The sequence below is a fragment of the Hippoglossus hippoglossus genome, chromosome 23, assembly GCF_009819705.1.
Source record: "Hippoglossus hippoglossus isolate fHipHip1 chromosome 23, fHipHip1.pri, whole genome shotgun sequence".
Taxonomy (NCBI): domain Eukaryota; kingdom Metazoa; phylum Chordata; class Actinopteri; order Pleuronectiformes; family Pleuronectidae; genus Hippoglossus; species Hippoglossus hippoglossus.
In genome coordinates this window covers 2,956,403-2,976,352 of record NC_047173.1, presented here as the reverse complement: position 1 = coordinate 2,976,352, position 19,950 = coordinate 2,956,403, and the positions used below count along the sequence as shown (strand labels likewise).

Here is a 19,950-nt window from a genome sequence, read left to right as displayed (position 1 = left end):
CCATGTTGAGCTGCTAGTTCCTGTTTAAATCTATTCAGCGCTATTGGCTGCACAAACACTAATCAATGGCTGCAACATTTCCTTCCATAGCTCCAAGTTTACCAGACACACATAAATATACAGGATCCATCTCACAGGGTTTAAAACCATTCTTTTTACCTGTTAGAGGAAGGGATAGAAAAAAAGTGTTCCTGGGTCAAACCAAGAAAGATTGCCGTTTTGATGTTTACATGCCTTCATGCCCTGTATTGTACTATTTCTCTCTTACTATAAAGGAATCGGTACTAATAATGGAATTATCAAGAGGGAGTCTATAAAAACTTAAATTAAATAAAAACTCTGCCACAGGGTAAAGGAGTGAGTTTATCTGCAGGGACCTATAAATACCTCCACTACTCTGTGTCTATAATTAAATAAAGATGGGGCTATGCAGACGAAGTAGACAGTGATGTAACTACAACAGCCCGCAGAAACAATAAAAACCACAGTTCTCAAACCATCCTTGGATTACTCAACAGTTTTAGTTTCTCTTCTTGACGTTTTGTTTTGTCAGTGTTCACACCCAGAACAACCCTGGTTGCTACAAAACACAGGGAGGTAACTACGACTCAGTGAAACCCGCCTCGTTTGTGGATAGAACAAGCTGATATACTGATAGAGCTTCAAACACTAACAGGGAAACACCATTTACCATGTTAAAATCAGGTCATATGCCACCGTGTATGACATATGTCACTGTGACACAGCAACAGTTGGACAATTCACACAGGGATGTTCTGTAGTATTGCCCAAAACTCTGTGTGTATATTCCTTTAACATGTACCTAGAGTGTTTTCAGCTAAACACAAGCACTGAGATTTTCAGGGAATTCAGGCCCGAGTTACAACTCAGGTGATCCGACTCTAAACACCATGTGCGTCACTGACACTGAAGTTCTTATTGTGATGACAATTTGTGCTGGAGGTATCAGGGCACATAGACATGAGCTGAGGGCAGGACGAGGCCTGTGCAGGGCGAAGCCACCGTCCAACCCAACGAGGGGGCTGGACCGCCTCCATGGAAATACATGATGTGAAGCTGGTGTGACGAGTTCAAGAGAAATGTTGGCTGATATGATGCATCATACGTTTGATTGTCATCAGAGGTAGTGTTTCACAAGCCTTATTCTATGGTAGATATGACTTTAATATCTATTAATATTTAATAGGAGGTATAAGGCCACTTTGGGTAATGTTGCACATTCCCATCTGGTTACTTTTTCTATTAACAGATTCTCTGCTGATATAAAATTAAAGACACCTATTTAACAGGTCCGAGTGTGTTTATAAATACGACACAAAGAGAACCTCTGACAAGTCTGTGCACGTGGATGCGTCACCTGCCCCTGCTTGTTTTATGTGCAGTAGTATATGGATGGTTTATTTTCTGTCCTGGCCTCTGTTCATGTAAAGTCGGTTAAATTGTGTTCTTTATTTCATATCGTTTAGCCATGTACAACAAAAGTGTGCTTCTTCTTGCTGTCAGGGGTTTGTCGTCATGTTTTCTAGTGCACAGGTGTCTCTCTGCACAGTTTGCTATGGATGTTCACTTCAATACAGCCCATGATCCAAAAAAATTAAAGTCCAAAGTAAGGATTGGACCATAGATTTTACAGTAAGAACTGTGGCCACTGAACATTCAACGAAATGAGCTCCAGTATTTCAGAGAAGCTGTGAATTCAAGAAATGTGCGACAGATGTTATTTAAAACCCTAAAAAAATCAAACAGTGTGCAACAAAATTAAGAAACTGTAAATGAGCCACTTTCTCAGGCCATTCCTCGTAACTCTGATTTTTTACTCAACAGCTCCATTTGGAGTGAGAGCCAAAGGGCAGCAGTGAATGTACCAGCAGCAGCCATATGTTTAACAAGGGATTTCCACAACAGATGTCTCTGTATATGCCACAGAGTGTGCAGGGATTTGACGGTGCTGGAAGCAGCTCAATTAGAAAATAAAATACACAAAAACACAGTTTGAATTTTGTTTATCTAAATCACAGCAACTGATCGGACTGGTTCCAGAAATCCAGGCTGTAAGTCTCTGCTAATCTCTCTCCAGTGGGTGGAGGACCAAAACAACCAGCGTGGATGGATGGAGGCGGCGGCTGGATTGTAAACTGTTCATTGATGCTTGTCTCAGGATAAGAGGAGTTTTGTACAAAAATATGTCAAACAAGACACAAGAATCAAAAATTCTGATCTGACATAAACACCAGAAAACTTTGAACCACTTCTGTATAAACAAGCAATCCATGTGGAAATCTCCCATGTCTGGAAGAAAAATGAAACATGCCTGAAGCTAAAGTCTGTTCTACAGCACTGACAGACTATGTACACAAACGTGTAGGTGTGCTCATTTAACGCCCACACACATAATGAGGGATATAATTCCCAAACCAGGTTTGGTTGTCTGTCGGATCTCTGAATCCAGGTACCTGGTTTTGCGTAACTAACAGCAGACCTTACAAAACAAACAGAGGTTTTATCTAGATGTCTTCCAAAGAAAAACTCGGTCATGTTGATGATATTCTCTGAATAAACAGGAGAAGCAGACACTCCAGCTTTAGCAAGAGATCAGATATGGACTCTGGCTTTCCGTTAGGCAGCTTAGTGTTTCTTTTATCACCAAATGTTTCTGAACAACACCATAAACAGACTAATTTAAGAGAATAATGCATGGACCTTGATGAAGAAAATCAGGCATGTTTGAGGACTGACAGTGTGTGCAATTCTAAATAAAATTCCAGATCTAGTGAATAGAAATGTGGTTTCCTGCAGGGACTGATACTCTCTGCGTGCCATTCTACTTTTGATTTGATTTTATCCTTGTTTTTAATGACTTGGCCTCTCAAGTCTGCATATGACTAGTTGTCCAGACCCGGAGGCCTAAGATCATAGCTGAATCACAACATGTTGTTTATTTTGAAGGGCAGAGAACATACGGCACCTCCCTTTTATTTCAAAAGTGCAGTTGTGTGTCACAGTGACTAACACTTCAAAAGCATCAGAGGGAGAGGACGTTAGGCTGAAGCTCTAGGTTACATTAGATTGAGACCCTCTGTAAGAAGCCAGCAGTTATTGTTTTCTCGGATTTCTTCCTTTGGTTTTACTGGCCTGTTATCAATATGCCAGCTAACATATTAAGGCATATGAAAACAGTGTTTTTGGAGGCCTGCATAAGATGTAATTTCTGCTGTATTGCTTTTATTTGTGTGGGTGTTTTTTAACATCAACCGTACGCTTTTGACTTATTATATGATGTTTATAAAACTGAACGGGTGTAATGTAAAGAGTGTGATCAGTGATATAAAGGAGGAGATGTGTGGATCCTATTTACTGTTTTTTAAGTGGGGTCTACTGTCCACCAGGGGTAGAGGAAGCAGTACCAGGGGCCCCTGGCAAATCAAGAAAATGTAAACTGTCTGACCAGGAACACTGGTTTCACTTTCTGCAATGTGATTGTTAATCATTCTTCAACACTTTTAAACAAACTACAATCCCATAACACAAACACAATATTACAAAATGTTAGCATAGCATAATACACAATTGTATCATGATTATAATAAACTGTGAAAGGGGGAAAGTGTAAGAAGCTCTGGTGTGTGTGTGTGTGTGGGTGTGTGTTATCTGCCTCATGAGGTCTGATGATGTGATTTACCTTGAAGTCGAAGCTGCAGAGGCTGACTGCGTCGCTGTCATCCTTCTCCCTGCGCTTCCGCTTCTGTAAAAAGACATGAGTAGTGTCATTAGTGATCATGTGTCATCCAGTGCTATTACGATGCATAGCGTGAGAAGTCACATCTGCCAAAAACACGTACATTAGTAGGTGAGTCTGGATCACACATGATAGTTGGTTTTTGCTCCAGGTGTCTGTTTATCTATAAATGGTTTGGTTTGGTTTCTATTTATAAAGTGCTTTTCTAGTCTTGATTACCACTCAAAGCGCTTTACATTACAGTTTGCCACACACATTCATACAGTGCATCTATTCGCAGCACTTTTTTACTATGGAGGGGCAATTCGGGGTTCAGCATCTTGCCCAAGGACACTTCGGCATGCAGATGGACTGGGATGGAACTGCCGACCTTCTGTTAGGAGGACGACCGCTCTACCCCTCAGCCACAGCTGCCCCCAAGGATATTGTAGCCGGTTAGATTGTTGAGCTCTCTCTCAAGTTAAAAACAATCAAGATGAACAAGATGTCAGAAGTGGGATCATTTATTCAAACACTTCCGGGATTTCAATTTAAAAGCAAACCTGAGAGCCCTTGCATTTGGGAACAACTAATATGCTGCAGTGTGTTTTCTTTCCATTCTGATGTAGTACACATCCTTGTCTGGGTGCCATGATGAGACTGTCATAGAAACATTTACAGCCCCCCCCATTATCCTCCTGTAACTCAGGTGAGTTATGCTCATTTCCCCTGTAGCTCTATTGTAAAGCTACAATATACACTGCTGTAGGTCCTGCAGAAAACAGGAAAGGGTTCATTAAGCAGTGGGACACTTTAACACCTGCATGTGGACGGTCAGTCAGCGAGTCAGTTAGCAGGTGAGAACAGTAGTCTGGCCTGTTGAGGGTTGTAAAAGCCCAGATGAGCAGAGGTGGCTGCTGGGACACCCTGGGGTCAGTTACTGCGCTCCATTAACCATGGAAGCTAGAATGCTTCTGGCTGGACACACAGGATGTCAAGACCTGATAGACAAGCGAGGTGAGGAGGGCCAAAATGGATATATAATGGTCAGGGGTGGCTGACAATGAATGGCTGGAGATGTTTGTTTGTTTGTGTTAAAGCCCTGTGGTGTTGTGCGGCATTTCCTCTCTTTAGTGTTTGTTTTCCCACAACCATAAAAATCTAAGAGCTATCTGCTCAACAAATTCAGCTCCACACTGTTAAATATTTCCCCTGCCTGATTACAAGTAGAGTTGTGACCTTACATAGCAATGAATAGGTTGGTTTGTTCAAAGTTGCATCTCAATACGAGCCTGTGAATAGAGCTGCGAATCACAAAAGATCGTCTCTTTCACTTCTACTCGGGAGACTTTCACTCAGTGCTACAGCTGCAGCTGAGCACAAGGAGTTTCAGTGTTAGTATTAAAGCTTATAAAGCTCTCTAAGGAATTAACTGACAAACTGATGGATTAACATGTTCATATATACATATATACATGAACTGATGTCTACTTCCTTCTTTATTACATTACATTACATATCATTTAGTCGAGGCTCTTAACCAAGGCTGTACAGCCCCACACATTTTTAAATCCTCCTTAGTGCCTGCATACTTATCATGATGTCATTCACAGTGCTCAATAAAAGCTAAATCTCATCATGTCCCAACCCAAGAATAAAGTAGAACTCAATCAAATTGTTTAAATAGGACATTTTCCTCTTTTTCTCTACTTGCCGCACACGTTTCATCATTTATTAATACAGTTTGACAGCAATACGCTTCCATAATATATACACATACATATGAACATAGAAAGGCGTACACACAATGTAAACACAAAACCTTATATAAACATGCACACATTTGTATAATATAACACACACACAACATCATTATAGGAGTGCCTTGTACGGGATATGAAAAGTGTTTGTCTGAACAGGGACACTAAAGCCACAGTAAATGGGGTGGGTACATTTCAGCAGGTCAGCAGGTCATTGTCTGCTGAGCGTGCGTGCTAAGTGTGAATGCTCCCTCTCCAAGTTAAATATTGCCCTAAGCGCATGTCTTACATATGAGATAAATACGACACAAGCGTAATCTCTGTGCCAAAAACAGACACAGCGGGGGAAAAGGAGAAAAAAAATGAGCCATCCTGGTCCTCCCACCTTTGGAAAACCCTCCGTCAGCAACTCGCAGATAGAATAACACACTCCAAGCAACAACTTGTTCAAATGGTTGGCTTGGTACAACGTAAATACTCTGACTCAACAAACACAACCACCCCACTCGCAGGTGATCACACTCACACTCACACACACACACACACACACACACACACACACACACACACACTAACTTCATTACTCATCTGGGGAGCGACTGACAGATCCACACAAAAGGATAATGATGTCCACACAACAGAAACACAAAGGGAGAGCCGGGATGAGGAGCTGCCACTACACACACGTCTCACACTTTCAGATAAACACAATGAGGGGTTTTACTCTTCTGCCTCTAGATACCAGCCTGCTGAGGGGTTTGTTACCTGCCACAACTCGTACAATATCCCATACGTTCATTCACACGTTTCTTATTACCATGACATCATCAAGTCAAGATGTTCAGAGAAAACTAAATCCATCGTATGACCTGACAACCTGCTTGTTGTGACCCAAGCATGTATTAGATAGGAGCCTAACTTGCCAAGAGCTGTTTAACAAGTACAGTCTAGTGAGAGGGAGGATACATATTTACTCTGCAGACAGGAAGAGGTGGACAGAGAAGGAGAGAGAAAAAAGAGATAAAGAAAAATGAAAAATGTTTGTCTGCGCAAACACGTTGCGAATGGTACTGCACACAACTATAAAATGGAAATAATGGAGCAAAAGACCAAGTTAGAGATAGAGAATATGAAACTGTGGGAGGACAAATTAGAATATGAAGGGCCACCTCAGTCTAGATAATTAATGGGAAACACTGCTTTGACATGGCCCTCCCTGATCAAGTAATATGCATCAATAGAGCAGCAATTTGGATTTCCTTGTATTCTGCTGATACAATGACAATACAGGCTTTCTACAAATTCTGATGAGAGCTGCACCTGCAGCATTGGCAGGAGGTTAGGGTACAGCATCATGTATCGTGAAACAAGATTGCGAACATTAGTATTGAAGTTTCGTTTTCTTGGTTTCACTGATATCTTCCTACGAGGTGCATTCAGGGACCATCAGAAATGATAACGTCTGCTAGCGTAGCCACTTCTGGTGGACTTTTAGGCTTAAAACACAGTGGAAATGACCTTGTTTCGAGTCAAATATGAATGTGGGGACTTGCGGACACTTGGATGACACTCCACGAGCAGTATGGAGGCATGTTATGTTTTTCTGTTGTTTTATTACGTCTAAGGATTTGGTCACTAATTTCTTCAATTGTGTTGGATTTGGCTGCAACACTGTTTACCCCTGAGACTCCTAAAGTGTTTTGTGGACTCAAACACTTCACCCACCCCTCCATCGGCATAGTGGTGAGTAGATAACGAGTGAATTTTCATTTCTGGGTGAACTATCCCTTTAAAGTGAGGCCAATTGAACTTTCACTTTGCCTAAAAACACGTGGCTATTGGGTCTCTACTGATCAGATCACTGCAGCAAGATACGTTTATGAGCGCCTGTAAAACATCACACAGAGCTAGTAAAACAGGCTAAAACCTAATTTCACTCAACACGTGCTATCAGTTATTAAGAGGCATGAATCCAAGGTAGTGGACAACTGCAATGCAACATCAAAGTGAGGTGTACTTGCAGAGTGATGAAGCAGCTGTGCTGGGTCCTCTCCCTGACATGGATGAGCATCCACTGGAGTGCAACACCTGAGAGGCTTTCTGTGTCATCAAAGGTTATGTGATCTAAATCCTGCCGTCTGTGGAATGCTGAAATATTCAGATAATCAGCAAGGTGTTGGTGTTAGTACGAATTCAAATTTCTGTTGATATGGGCAAGGCCTTCCCACAATAATTATCAAGGTTTGGGTGAAAAACCAGACGCGACTCAGCCACTGACAGCCACATTAAATCACATCATCTGATTAAAGCAGGAATGCTTCTTATCGGGTCGAGGCACTCTTGAGGCTGACATCGCTGGCCGTCTCAACTTGTTGCTTGACGAGACAAAAAAGCTCAGAATCTGACTCTCACCCTTGTTAATTACCTTCACATTCCACCAAAACGGCAGGCTGGTTTGATCTGTTCCACCTTGGCACTGGGCTGGAAATCTGATTCACATTCTTGCCATGACAGAAAGCCCCTGGAGGTCTCGTGCCTGATGTAGTCTGAGAGAATGCACCAAGTGCTCGGGGGGGAATGCTCACTCAAGTTCGCCTCAGGGACAATGCACCCCCACCTGTACCTGGCCACGCTCCAGGCAGCAGTGAACAAAAAAAAAATCCCCCCTAACCACTTCAAAGCCTGAAGACCTGGCAAAACTGTATTTAAAGGCCTGGCAAAACCTTCAAGCTTAAAGTGGCAAGGGGGAGGTAGGGCAATGAGGGGCAGGAAGACAAAGACTCTTCCAAGATTCTTTTATTGTTTGCTGTTTGGTAGATTTATAAGTGACAGATAAATTGGAAGCGGGGGGAGGGGGGTGGATTGAAAGGGTGACCTAATGAGGTCCACATGGTTTTGGTGGAAGAGCTAAGCGTGCCATGTCTGCAAATCAAAGACAGCAGGCTGGCACAAGATAAAGAGCCGTTGGCCTTCTCTCATTGCTTTTATTTCTCCCTCCCTGCCTTCAGACGAGGGATGGATTGTGTTTTAGGCAGCTTTAAAACCGTGGAATGCGCACACACTCTTCATGTTGCTCGCTGTCTAATCTGTACGCTGTTTTCGGTCATGCTCGTTTCATTTAAGTCCGACTGTAAACCACAAGCAGGCCAGTGTATTAGAGACAGCAGCTCTTTGAAGGCCATTATGGTCCTCTCTTACGGGCTGGAATCGGAGCAGGCTGCATTTCCTATATCCAGACTTTGGTCTCTGGCTACATGAACAGACTTAAGACTGGGGTATACAGGCTACTTACACAAAGCATAGAGAGCAGGGGTTGAATAGAAAACATTCACAGAGGTCTTTCAAATGTACAGATTCAAAAAATTGGGACAGGGACAGCTTCTATCGCAGTGAATGGCTTTGCAACTCTGTGGCCCTCACAACGCTTGACAGACTAAAAAAACTCTTTGCTACCCTGCAGAGTGAAGTCAACTTCATGCAAATATTCACTTATGTAGTATAAGTAACACGATCATCTTGATTCTAGCAGAAATGGAAGTATAAGAGATGTTTACTTTACTATGCGAAAGAACCTAGAACCTCCTAACAGGCAGACTTAGTCTACATCCATACTACTATGTTATTATCTGAAAATGGCGTTTTAATACGAAAACAATTCCACATAGGCTTTTAGACTCCGTATCAGTTTTATCCCCGCCCATACTAACACACCTGAATACGCATATCACATGACCACTCACTTACACTTGACGTGAGCGTGTAAACAGGAATACTTTGGTTGGTAGTTACAGAAAGAGCTAGACTACAAACGACTAGCGGCTGTTGTAACATTGTAAAATGCAGAATTTACATTTCCAAACTTCTCTGTTTTACCATTTTTGTTCCGCATGTCCTTAAGTAAACATTAAACAATCATCAGCTTCCATCAGTACATATAAATAAATTGTTGCCCACACTGTGTATAAAGGAGTATTTACATGTTCACTGACAGACTGAGCTCACCTGTCAAACACCAAGTCAGTGTGGACATTGTGAGGAAGTTCACTCATGAAACATGATGTCATCTACTGTATATACTAACATGAGTCAAGTCAACCCCTTGGGTTAGCTCAGGACTATCTCATTGTTCCTTAAAGGCTGCTCCCAGTACAGCAGTGAATAGCACCAGTGGTAACATCAGATGCTTTGTGGATACGAACACAGGACCAGATCTTCAGCAGCCCTGAACAAAACCAGGCCAACATTCTGGATGGGTTGCAACTCTCACAACAATAAAACCATAGATCACAAAAACTTCAAATACCTCAGACTGTCCGCCCTGTGTTTACAACCAACATTCAACACAACTACTTCAGTTCTGCATGTATAACAGCTTCTGTAATTGCAATGGAATATTTTACTCTATATTTGTTGATAATAATATTGGCCTACATATTGTTAGACTTAATTATTCAGTCAGGCACTAAATAGCTGTTTGTTCCCTATTTACCTCTTTTCTTTTGTGAGTTTGACATTTGGTTGCCATGCCTTTTACATCCCAATAAGTAACATTCATTTTATTATGAGTGATAAAAACTGTACAATCTTGAGCAAATAAAGGGGGAAAAAAAGATCTTATTTTGAATTACCATCAAAACCAGTTACAGTTGTGTATAAACTGTTTCAGTTTTCATATCTTTTTAATAAAGCTCAATAAGTAAAAAGTAAAAACATCTGTCCTTCAGTCTGAATGGTTTATCTGGGTTACAGTAGCCCCGGGCCAACGAGGAGCCGCCTTTCATCGCTGTGACAGTGAACAGCGATACCATTTCCTGGACTCTGATGAGATTTAAAGCCAATAGACCTTGTTATGATGTTAAACGTGCACTCCCAGTTTGCACGGCAGGACAGAAGTCAGCCAGAAGACAACTCTGCACTGTATATCACATATGAAGTAAATAGAGTAGGTATATCATTTATTTTTGCTTGGCAATGGGCCACCTTGTACATGTTTTTGCCCCTCTCTGCTGTAGGTTGTTTCGATTGGAATATGAGAGGCTTGCACTTACCAGACTAAAGTCCCATTGTGGTCCAGGGGTGAGGAAGGTGAAGGAGCTTCCTCTTCGCAGTGACCTGTGTGATAACAAATATAAAGGGCATCAGAAACCACCATGTACAGTACAGAGCCTGTTTTAAGAATGCCCTCAGTGTCACTACAAGCGGTCACCTCACTGTGCTGTGAACAAACATGACTCCAACCAAATTACTGTATGAGAATATTCAGGAAGCACCAGATCGATTTTAACCACCAGTGACCCAAAGTCCCAGCCAAAGAGTGAGCAAAGCCAGTGACTTAGTGTAATCTGGGAATTCAGAAGGTGATAAGAGGGGGAAACTGGTGGTGTCCTGAGAAAACATCCACTCCCCGTTACCTACCACAGCCTCAGCATGGTGGTGTCGCAGTGCAGCCCTCCAATCCAGACCAGGACTGACAGATAGGAATCCACCCAGTCACAGAGGAGACGGGAACATGACCCCAGTTAGGCTACTTCCTCAAAGAAGCCTCATCAGCCACTAAGCTGTCCTTGGACCCTCGTGACATTTGAAGGGGGGGTCCTTTATACCACACCTTCCTCCCTCCCAAATATTTGGACAGGACCCAAATATCTTATTTTGTTAAGATATTCTGAAAGGGGAGAGGGTTGCCTTTTTTGGGACTCCATAGTGGGATTGTTTGTACTAAAACGCCGACCCCCCACAATCCAGCCATGCTTACTGTAAGTCCTTCTCGTGTCAAACAACTTCTTCTTCAAGCCACGTGATAATTAAGTGTATTACGGCAAGTATAGGTCCGACCAATGACAGAGCACTTACCGCTCAGTGAATAGTTGGTTATACACCAAGAAGAACAACATCAAAGCAGCGCCTTAGATCTGCCTTGTACCAACAATAAACTGGATTTTTATTGAAGCATTATTTCACACCGACGAAATACTTTAAATGAGCAGTGTGCCTCGGACTTGCCATACATGGCTTAGTGGACTGTGCAACAAGTAAATACATTACAAATGTCCTGCCGAGTTGACGCAGCCTGTAAACAGCAGGGACTGACTCCTGTATCATCGCATTTATTGGTAGAGGCTGTGACCTTTTAAAAAAAACACCACTAGTAGGAAGATTTCTCAAGTTTCTAGCTGTTGAAAATACAAGGAAAAACTATTTGTAATAATACCAAGCACCATGATTGAAATCATCTGAAATTCAAACAAACAATGAAATGTTGAGACATTGTGGAGCATGTTTAAAGGAGGCGATGAAACAACGATGTCTCATCATATTCAGCAGACGTGACAGCACAGGGAACCAAACCACCGGCACTACTCAGATCTAATGACCCGTTCCGGGACTCACACATGATCGTAATCGTTGCAGTGACCGTAAATGATAGTTTATAATATTGAAGATTCATGGTTTGGGGTGGGGGGGCTGGCTTCCATGGTGGGACCTAAGGAGTCATGAGCATGCGGAGAGATGCTGAGCTGCCTCAGAAACACTTGTTCTGCGTGTGTGTCCGGCAAGTGCTGCTCGTGAGGCTGAGCCATTCCAGTCATACTGCCGCCCCGCAAGTGTTGCTTCAGGTGGCGTTCATCCAGTTACACAGCAACTGTCCTACAGCACTGCAGGCGCCGGCAGCACTCCCTGCTAACCTTTCACGCCTCCTAAATATGGCCCGGTGCCGGGATAGACAATAAAGTTACATTCATCTCATGTCTCATCAACGTGGGTGCGATATTTTTAATTTGATAGCACCCACAGTGGTTGAGTGTAGTCAAGGGGCTGATAAAAGAATATCAAAATAAACATAATGATGAGGTAATGATGGTTTTATTTATTTACATAATAATCTGTGTAAGGGTCATTTCACTTACGGCTGGGAATTTATTTATTATTATCATATGCATGTGTTGCCTCCTGGTGGTTGTCCTCACCAAGCTAATCTAAATAAATCCTAATGAATCAGGTAAATATTTGGTAAAGGTGAGTGCATCAAATATTTTTTTGTTTACAGTAATGTATGAAAAAGTTAAAACAGGAAAACTGGAACTTGACATAGTGTCTAACAATTGACTTGATTAATGGACTATTCTTTTAGTATAATTGAAAACCTGTGAATATGATAATGTAAACAGAGATTAGCACTTCAGTTATTCACCACTTCAGGAACAAATCAGTACTTTTCATCATCCACACAACCCTGTTGTTCTGGTTTGTGTGTACTTCATAACACAAGACATTTATAGTTGTTTCCAAAGAAGGCCATGCTCAAACATGGAGTGAAAAGCTGGTGCTCAGAGAGAGGAGGGACAATATTTTTAAAGATTCCGGACAAGAGGGGAATAGTTTAGTTTCTGCCGAAATACAGAGTTGGTCAATGACAGTGAGTTACATAAATGGATGAACACAGCCCCCGACCCCCTTATCTGACCCACCTCAGATAGGATGTGGGATAAGATATCCAAACATCCGGTAAGCAGTAAATTCTGAGGAATGAGAAAGTCATCACTTTAGTCACACGGTTAACAAGTGATTTCTGGGAAGCCCGGTACATAAGAACGCCACTAAATAAGCTCTCAATAAACCAGAATTATCCGACAGTGCAGAAGCGGTTTGAGATGTTTATAAAACTCAGTCATACCACAATCATCGACAATAAAATAAAAGTAGAGAAAGGTTGAAAGTCCTGTTTGGACCACCCACATTGGAAATGAATGCACCGATGCTCCTGTAAGGTGTTTGGAATAAACGGCATGTGTTGTGGGGGAACAACAGCAGCTACGGAGGGAAGGAAAATGAGACGCTCCCTGGGTGTCCCCGGGGCAAGTCAGGGGTCAAAGGTCACTGCAGGTGTTGTTTAGATTTAACTGTCAAAGTGCTGACACCCCTGGCACGGGTAGATTATTCTGTTTAAGTGTCCTCAACCCTTTATTTGACCACTCATAATGTGAGTCTGTAAACTTCTACAGGAGGAACCCCTGTTAGTTAAAACGCCACAGGTTATTTGATCAAAACTTCTATAGTCATTCTATCATTGAAGTTCTCAACATCTCAAACACTTAATGGCTCTGTAATGGGAGAATGAGTAGAACATGTTTCACTGTGGTAAACGTGATATTTGTTAGAATTGTTGTGCGGCTAATCACACACTTCTTATAGTAAACTCCATTACAGTCCATGTGGATGTTTACATGATTTACGTTGCACTACGTTGAGTTTTCACCCAGTTGTCTTCTCAATCTGGGGTGAAATGCTCCATAATACTGGATATTTGAAACTTTGATAACCTAAGAAATGACGTTCACTGTTTCTTACTAACCAGTGAATAGATGGAGCCGTCATGAGAGAAGAATGATTTTAGACTTTACTGTGGTTTGGCATTTAACGTCTCTGTTAAAATATACACGAGGGTGTGTTTGTCTGAAATGGACTGTGTCAAAGGTCAATAAAGAGGTTTATCTATGAGAAATAACAAATGTAAATATTACTAAGATGCTTGTGTGCGTGTGTCAGTGTACATACAGAAAAAAAAAAAACTCACTCTACAATATTGACATAACATTGATTGTGCTTGGAATTTGCAATATAATGAGCTTGGGGGGTTTTAAGGCCTTAACAACTGTTCTAAAGCAAGTGGCACCGAAGCAGACAAGGGTATTTGTAATGAAAGAGAGTTGTTCGTGATCAGAGAAGATAAAAGGGAAAGACAAAGCTCTTTATGTCAAAGATGCCCCGCCCGCCCCTGGAAACATAAAGGACTTTGCCTGAACAGAACCTTACAGTTTACTATAAAGTATATGTTGTGCAGTTTCACCAAATACTGTATTTTTTTTAAATAAAAGGTATTTTGAATTCTGTAGGCCTCTTCCACAGAACACATTTTTGAGATGACACAAAAGCACAGCTATGAAAAATAAACTGATCAAGTCACTTCAGTTTCATGGTACCGAATACGTGAGTGCTGTCTAACGAGAGTAGGCTGTAACGAGTATCGTGTGAACTCGCAAGTTATCGCTGATCTCGTCTCACGTCCCTTAGGCGAGAGCTTGTGCGCTGTGAGCACGAACGTGAACGTAGCTCTGGGCAAAGAAATTAACAGTGAACATTTAGGCTAAAAACTTGGTGTGAATAACCCGTTTTGAGTCGAATTTGAACGTCGGGGCTGACGGACACTTGGATGTTACCACAGGAGCAGCATGGAGGCCTTTTAAGTTTTCTTCAGTTGTTTTTTTACGTTGGAAGAAGTGGTCACCAGTTACGTCAATTGTATTGGATTTGGCTGCAACGCTGTTTACCCTTGGAACTACAAAAGTGTTTTGTGGACTCAAACTAATTTTCAGTATTTGAAAGGCTCATAAAGGCCAATATCATCGATCGCCTGGGCTCTAATCTTTAGCTGTATTATTGCATTTTAAATCAAAAAGATATAAATATTGATTCGTTTCTGTCTTAAACCCTTGGAGAGCACACAAGTTTGTGTAATAGTGTTATACAAAACAAAAGGCTTTAGTTGGTCTCTTGTGTTCATGCCTTTTTATTAAACTGAAAGCTGCTCATAATGCAGCAACTACATGGTCTGATTGCCATGTCTACTTTCTGTCTATTTTACCAATGAAAATGTCAAAATATTTAAAGTCCAACATTGGCCTGGTTGCTGGTGAGATCATCCCATGAGGCGGCAGGTTCATATGTTCAACCAGCCAAGTGGATACGTCAACACTTTTGTATTCTTTCAAAGTGAGAAACCAAATCCCTGCTTACTCTTGGTAAACTGCCCGTGGACAGATGAGCAACAACTACACATCTGAAAATGAATTCTTCAAAGAGAATCCGATCTCTGGAATATAAGGCAGATTTTATTTCCTCATTCATGTGCAATCTTCTGTGCAGATCATACATATCTCATTAGATGTGCATGTGCATGAATTATGACATTTCGTGGTTCTTTAATATTCATGACTAAACAGCAGCAGTCAAACATGCACTTTGTACACTGGGGTTAATATGAAACAAAGGGGACCTTATCACACATCCACAAGCAAATACACACAGTGACGCTAATGATCATCTGTCGGTGATTGAGTGCGAGGCAGTTGGCCACTTAACTCAGGCTAAATGATTACTAATGCTATAAGGGTACACATAACACCAGTGTACAACCTACTATGTCCACATTTTGTGAGAGACTTGCTCCGTAACTGTCTATTTCTATTTATGTTCAATAAAAATAGTGTGCAAAGTTTTCTGCATCCAGGGATTTCATCCTCTGACATTTAGTATGACCGTAATCTGGGTCCCCAGAGGCTCTTCAAAGGTCAAAGCTCCAGTTCTAAAAAGTCTAGGGCTGGCTAAAATTATATCAAGACAAAAATGTTCCCATCAGTCAATCACGATAAATGTCATGTTACTATTTTGAGTTTAAAGGCAGATTTTTTACTCCTGAGTGAAGGCTGTGATTTAAAATTATTTTTTATTCACAGAGAAGTAAAAAAAAAGCAAAACATTCACAAATCGGCAGATCAACTATGTGTTATACCTTCTCACTGTGCTTACACAATGCATAAGCAGTATATAGATGCATAGTTATAATGCTATTGATAAAAATTGCACTGCAAAAATGATTGATATTGTTTTATTGCCCAGCCCCACTAAGGTCAATTAAAGCATCCACTGACGCACATAAATACAGGTCCGGTATCACAACAGCACTGCTGCTGAGAAAAATCCCAAGGGAAATACTTCAGTGTTTAGTTTCCCATGCGGTAAGGTGCCCTGAAAGCTGATAACTCCTGTGTGTGTGTAACTTTTTCATAAGTGATTGACATCACCACGCATTCCTCGCCGCCACAAGCCAGGGGACAAAGGTCGGTTCTCCTCCTGTACCTGCTCTGGTGTGTCAGGGGAAGTGTACCCCGTGAGTCAGTGCACAAGCATCCCTGCTCGCCCTGCCTTTGTTTGTCAAAAACTGGCTCTGAAACTCAACTGTTTGCTTCCTGACCCCGCCTGCACGCACACGTCCACCTGATACTCTTTACACCCTCAGAGCCACTTCACGATGCTGGCAGACGGAGCAGGATTCATTAAGATCATCTCACGGGGGTGCATGTTCATATTGCTGTTATATGAAGTGTTATATGATGTGATGTTTATTGAGAGTGTTTCCATTTTTATGAGGCGCAAACCCCACCCTTATAGCATTCGTGCAAAACAACATACATGACATCGCTCCGCCCACTCGACGTGAAAACTTAACCACGCGGCTTTACATGGACAATGAACCCACAACGTCAAGTTCACAGACTTTGAACCAGCCTCGTTTGTTTCTGTTAGTTGGATTCTGCACGTGTTTGGCAACAAGACCACTCAAAATTAAAACATCCAGTGCCCGTCTCGTACATGAATGCCAGTCTCACTTGGGAAAAATCAAACCTTATTTTCTCTCACTCAACATTTACGGCTATTTTTCCCCCGTAAATCTTGTTATTGAGTTCAAATATTGGTGATGTTCTTTCCATGTTTGTCTGCGGAGCCGTGCAGCTGGGCACTGGGCAGGGCCGGGACGCTTTGGCACACAGCATGGAAAGCGGTTCAAAGGAAAGCAATATAAATGCTCAGAGGGCTTTATTATCCCAAAACACACTGATTACCATGATGTTAGCCAACAGTCTGAGAATTTAGCAGAAAAATCTAATTTTATTGGAATAAATGAGCTCCGGGCTGGGACGTGGTTTCAGCCCTGGTCACATGTATGGCCAATACATTGAAGACATTACATAGAGAAGGTTAGTCTGTCTAGAATGTAGTTTTTGATTTGATTAAAGATTCAAAAGTTGTAAAAAAGAAATTGGGAAAACACGGCCTGAACGCAAGGTTTACGATTACGAGTGCTGCCTTGGGAATTTTAAGGGTCTCTCCATAAAAAGAGACGAAACAATAAATTCTGTTCTTATTGGCTAACATCAGTCAGATATTATTTGTACAGCTGATATTCAAACTGGCTCCGTTCTTTATTAGTTTGAATGGTTTTACTCAAAGAACAAGGTCACGTGTTTTAACATAAATCACATAAAACAAGACTCACATCCTTTTGTGCATTGAAAGAGTTATTGGTTGCTTTGATTATTCCTCCTCTCAATATTGGCTGTGAATTGATCCCTTCCACTAGTTATCTCTTCCTGCAGCCACTTCAATGTAGAACATCAGAGACAAGATTCACATTTCAGTGCAGAATAAAAAAGAAATTCCATCTTGAAGTTCAGCTGCAGCTATGAAACTTCAGCAGTCTGCGTTAGTCACAGCCAGTGGGTATTTGTTTATGCTGGGTGTTGTCGGTGTGGCAGGAAGGATATTAAAACAAGTAATAACAGTTTTAATGTGCATATGGGTGGGTATGTGAGTACTGCATTGAGACAGGCAAGAAAAAAAATCGTATCCTTTAATAAAATAGTCTAACAAGCTACTTTACTTACAAATCGGCCCTGAAGTCTCCAATTGTAGAGCAGGAGCCAGAGCGTTCAGCTATCAAGCTCCTCTCCTGTGGAATCCTCTCCCAGTTTCATTTCAGGAGGCAGATGCCCTCTCTATGTTTAAGAGTAAGGCTTAAAACCTTTCTTTTTGTAAAAGCTTATGTGAGAGCCGGCTCAGCTATTAGTTATGTTGCTATAGGCCTAGAGTGTCGGAGGACACATGGAGCCTCTCTTTACTCCTCTTCCTCGTCATCTCATTAATGTCTGATCAGTACATGTTACCGACTTGACTTCTTCCCCGGAGTCTTTGTGCTGTAGTGTTGCAGGATCGCTGCCGAGGCCACATCGTGGACTGTATTATTGTTATTATAATAATACCATCACTGGTAATACCTCTATCAATTCAATTGTCAGTGCTGCTCCATTCATCTGTCAGACAATTTAATTTGTCTCCATTCATGTTAGAAGCTGTCTTCTCTCATGAATGTTGATATTGTTATTTTGTTGACGTGCTCTGCTACAAGCAACACATATTGCACTCCTGCCAGTCAAGGGTTTTTGCTAGTTTTACCTCACTAGTCGAGAGTCAAGGACAGAGGATGTCGCATCCCATAGAACCCTCTGAACAAATTACAATTAGTGAATATGCACTACACAGATACAAAATATTATTCATTGACTAAATGATTTGTTTATCGGACCTGTTATCCACATGCACTTCTTCTAAAAGTCCAATACATAATGTCTGCAGATGAATTAAAACAGGATAGAGTGAATCTGAATGATAAAAAAGCCACAAGACTGCTCCGACAAAATAAATAAGAATATTAAAAACATATCTCAACATGCTGATGGACTGATGAGAGAGCAGGGGACTGACAGGACCAAAAGAATGGGGGGGAGGTGAAGACACAACTTCCTGTACTCGAGGGGCTCATTGTGAGCCTTTGCTGCCATCTTGTGGAGATTCGACGCAGCAGCAGAAATGAGGTGCACTTTAACTATATGTTCGCACGTGTCACGTTAATGACATCACTTTATAACTGGGCGCCCATTAAAGGTTAGAATGTCGCCACTACGCAACACAGAGCCCGTTGCAGTGATGACCTGACGCATGCTAACAGCTGCTAGCTAACAGTGTTAGCGGTTTCAGCTGCTGTGGTTTCACTGGTTAAAAACAAAGATGGACTCACCGACGCAGGCTCGTGCTGCTGTTGCCCGGGGGAGACGCGTCATCGGCCGGGGACTTCCTCCTCAGCCCCCTGCAGCTCGGTTCTCTCCTCAGCTTCTCACAACGCGGAGCAGGAGCGGGAGCGGGAGCCTCGCTGGTTTCGCCCATTTGAAACCACAGCGACGCAGAGCAGCGCTGGTTTTATATCAATGAAAGGTCTAGAATAACAACATGAAGTCTCACTACAGCGGAGACTCGTGACTACTCTGTTTGAATATGGCGGAAACACAAACACTGGACCAATCAGAGGAGGAACCGCCGAGGGGATGGGCGGGGCTTCTTCGTGTATGACGTCTGGTAACAATAACATTATTGTCATTATAATAAAATCGTTCTATTTAAAGACGCAGATTTTTCAAATGCCTTCTGTCCCTCCATTATAAGAGTATATTATATGATGGGAGCTGGACCTTCCTATGTAAAGTGCCTGGATATAATGTTATGATTTGGCACAAATAAAGTTAGATGGAAATTTAATTTAATTAGGTGCTGAAATAGAAGAAATAACACACAAATACACAAAAAAAAAAAAAAGTTTATAGGTGTGCTTTCTTAGTTCTGATCTTAACGACTATATTAGTCATTTACAATGTTTTAGTTCAGTTTTACTCTTTTCTCATCTGAAACATTTTTCATTTTTGTATTCGTGCCCAAATTTCTTTTTTGTTTCCCATAGTTTGCTTTCAATTTTTTAACTTGTAAAGCCCCTTATAACTGTGTATT

General features: G+C 41.7%; 1 protein-coding gene across 3 annotated transcripts in view; it reads right to left on the bottom strand.

The window, feature by feature from the left end:
* net1 (neuroepithelial cell transforming 1) overlaps nucleotides 1–19,399 on the bottom strand; it is a 30,306-nt gene extending 10,907 nt beyond the window's left edge. The window contains exons 1-3 of one of the 3 annotated variants that reach the window (XM_034578355.1): nucleotides 19,190–19,399; nucleotides 10,545–10,608; nucleotides 3,701–3,763 (exon numbers count right to left, since the gene is read on the bottom strand). In XM_034578355.1, coding sequence (XP_034434246.1) covers nucleotides 3,701–3,763; nucleotides 10,545–10,608; nucleotides 19,190–19,335 — 273 coding nt within the window. In that variant the 5' untranslated portion in view covers nucleotides 19,336–19,399. Of the gene's footprint in view, nucleotides 1–3,700; nucleotides 3,764–4,040; nucleotides 4,092–10,544; nucleotides 10,609–10,911; nucleotides 10,958–19,189 lie in introns of those variants that run through there. The other 2 variants (XM_034578356.1, XM_034578358.1) reach the window with 2 other exon arrangements.
* Between the last annotated feature and the right edge of the window lie 551 nt (nucleotides 19,400–19,950).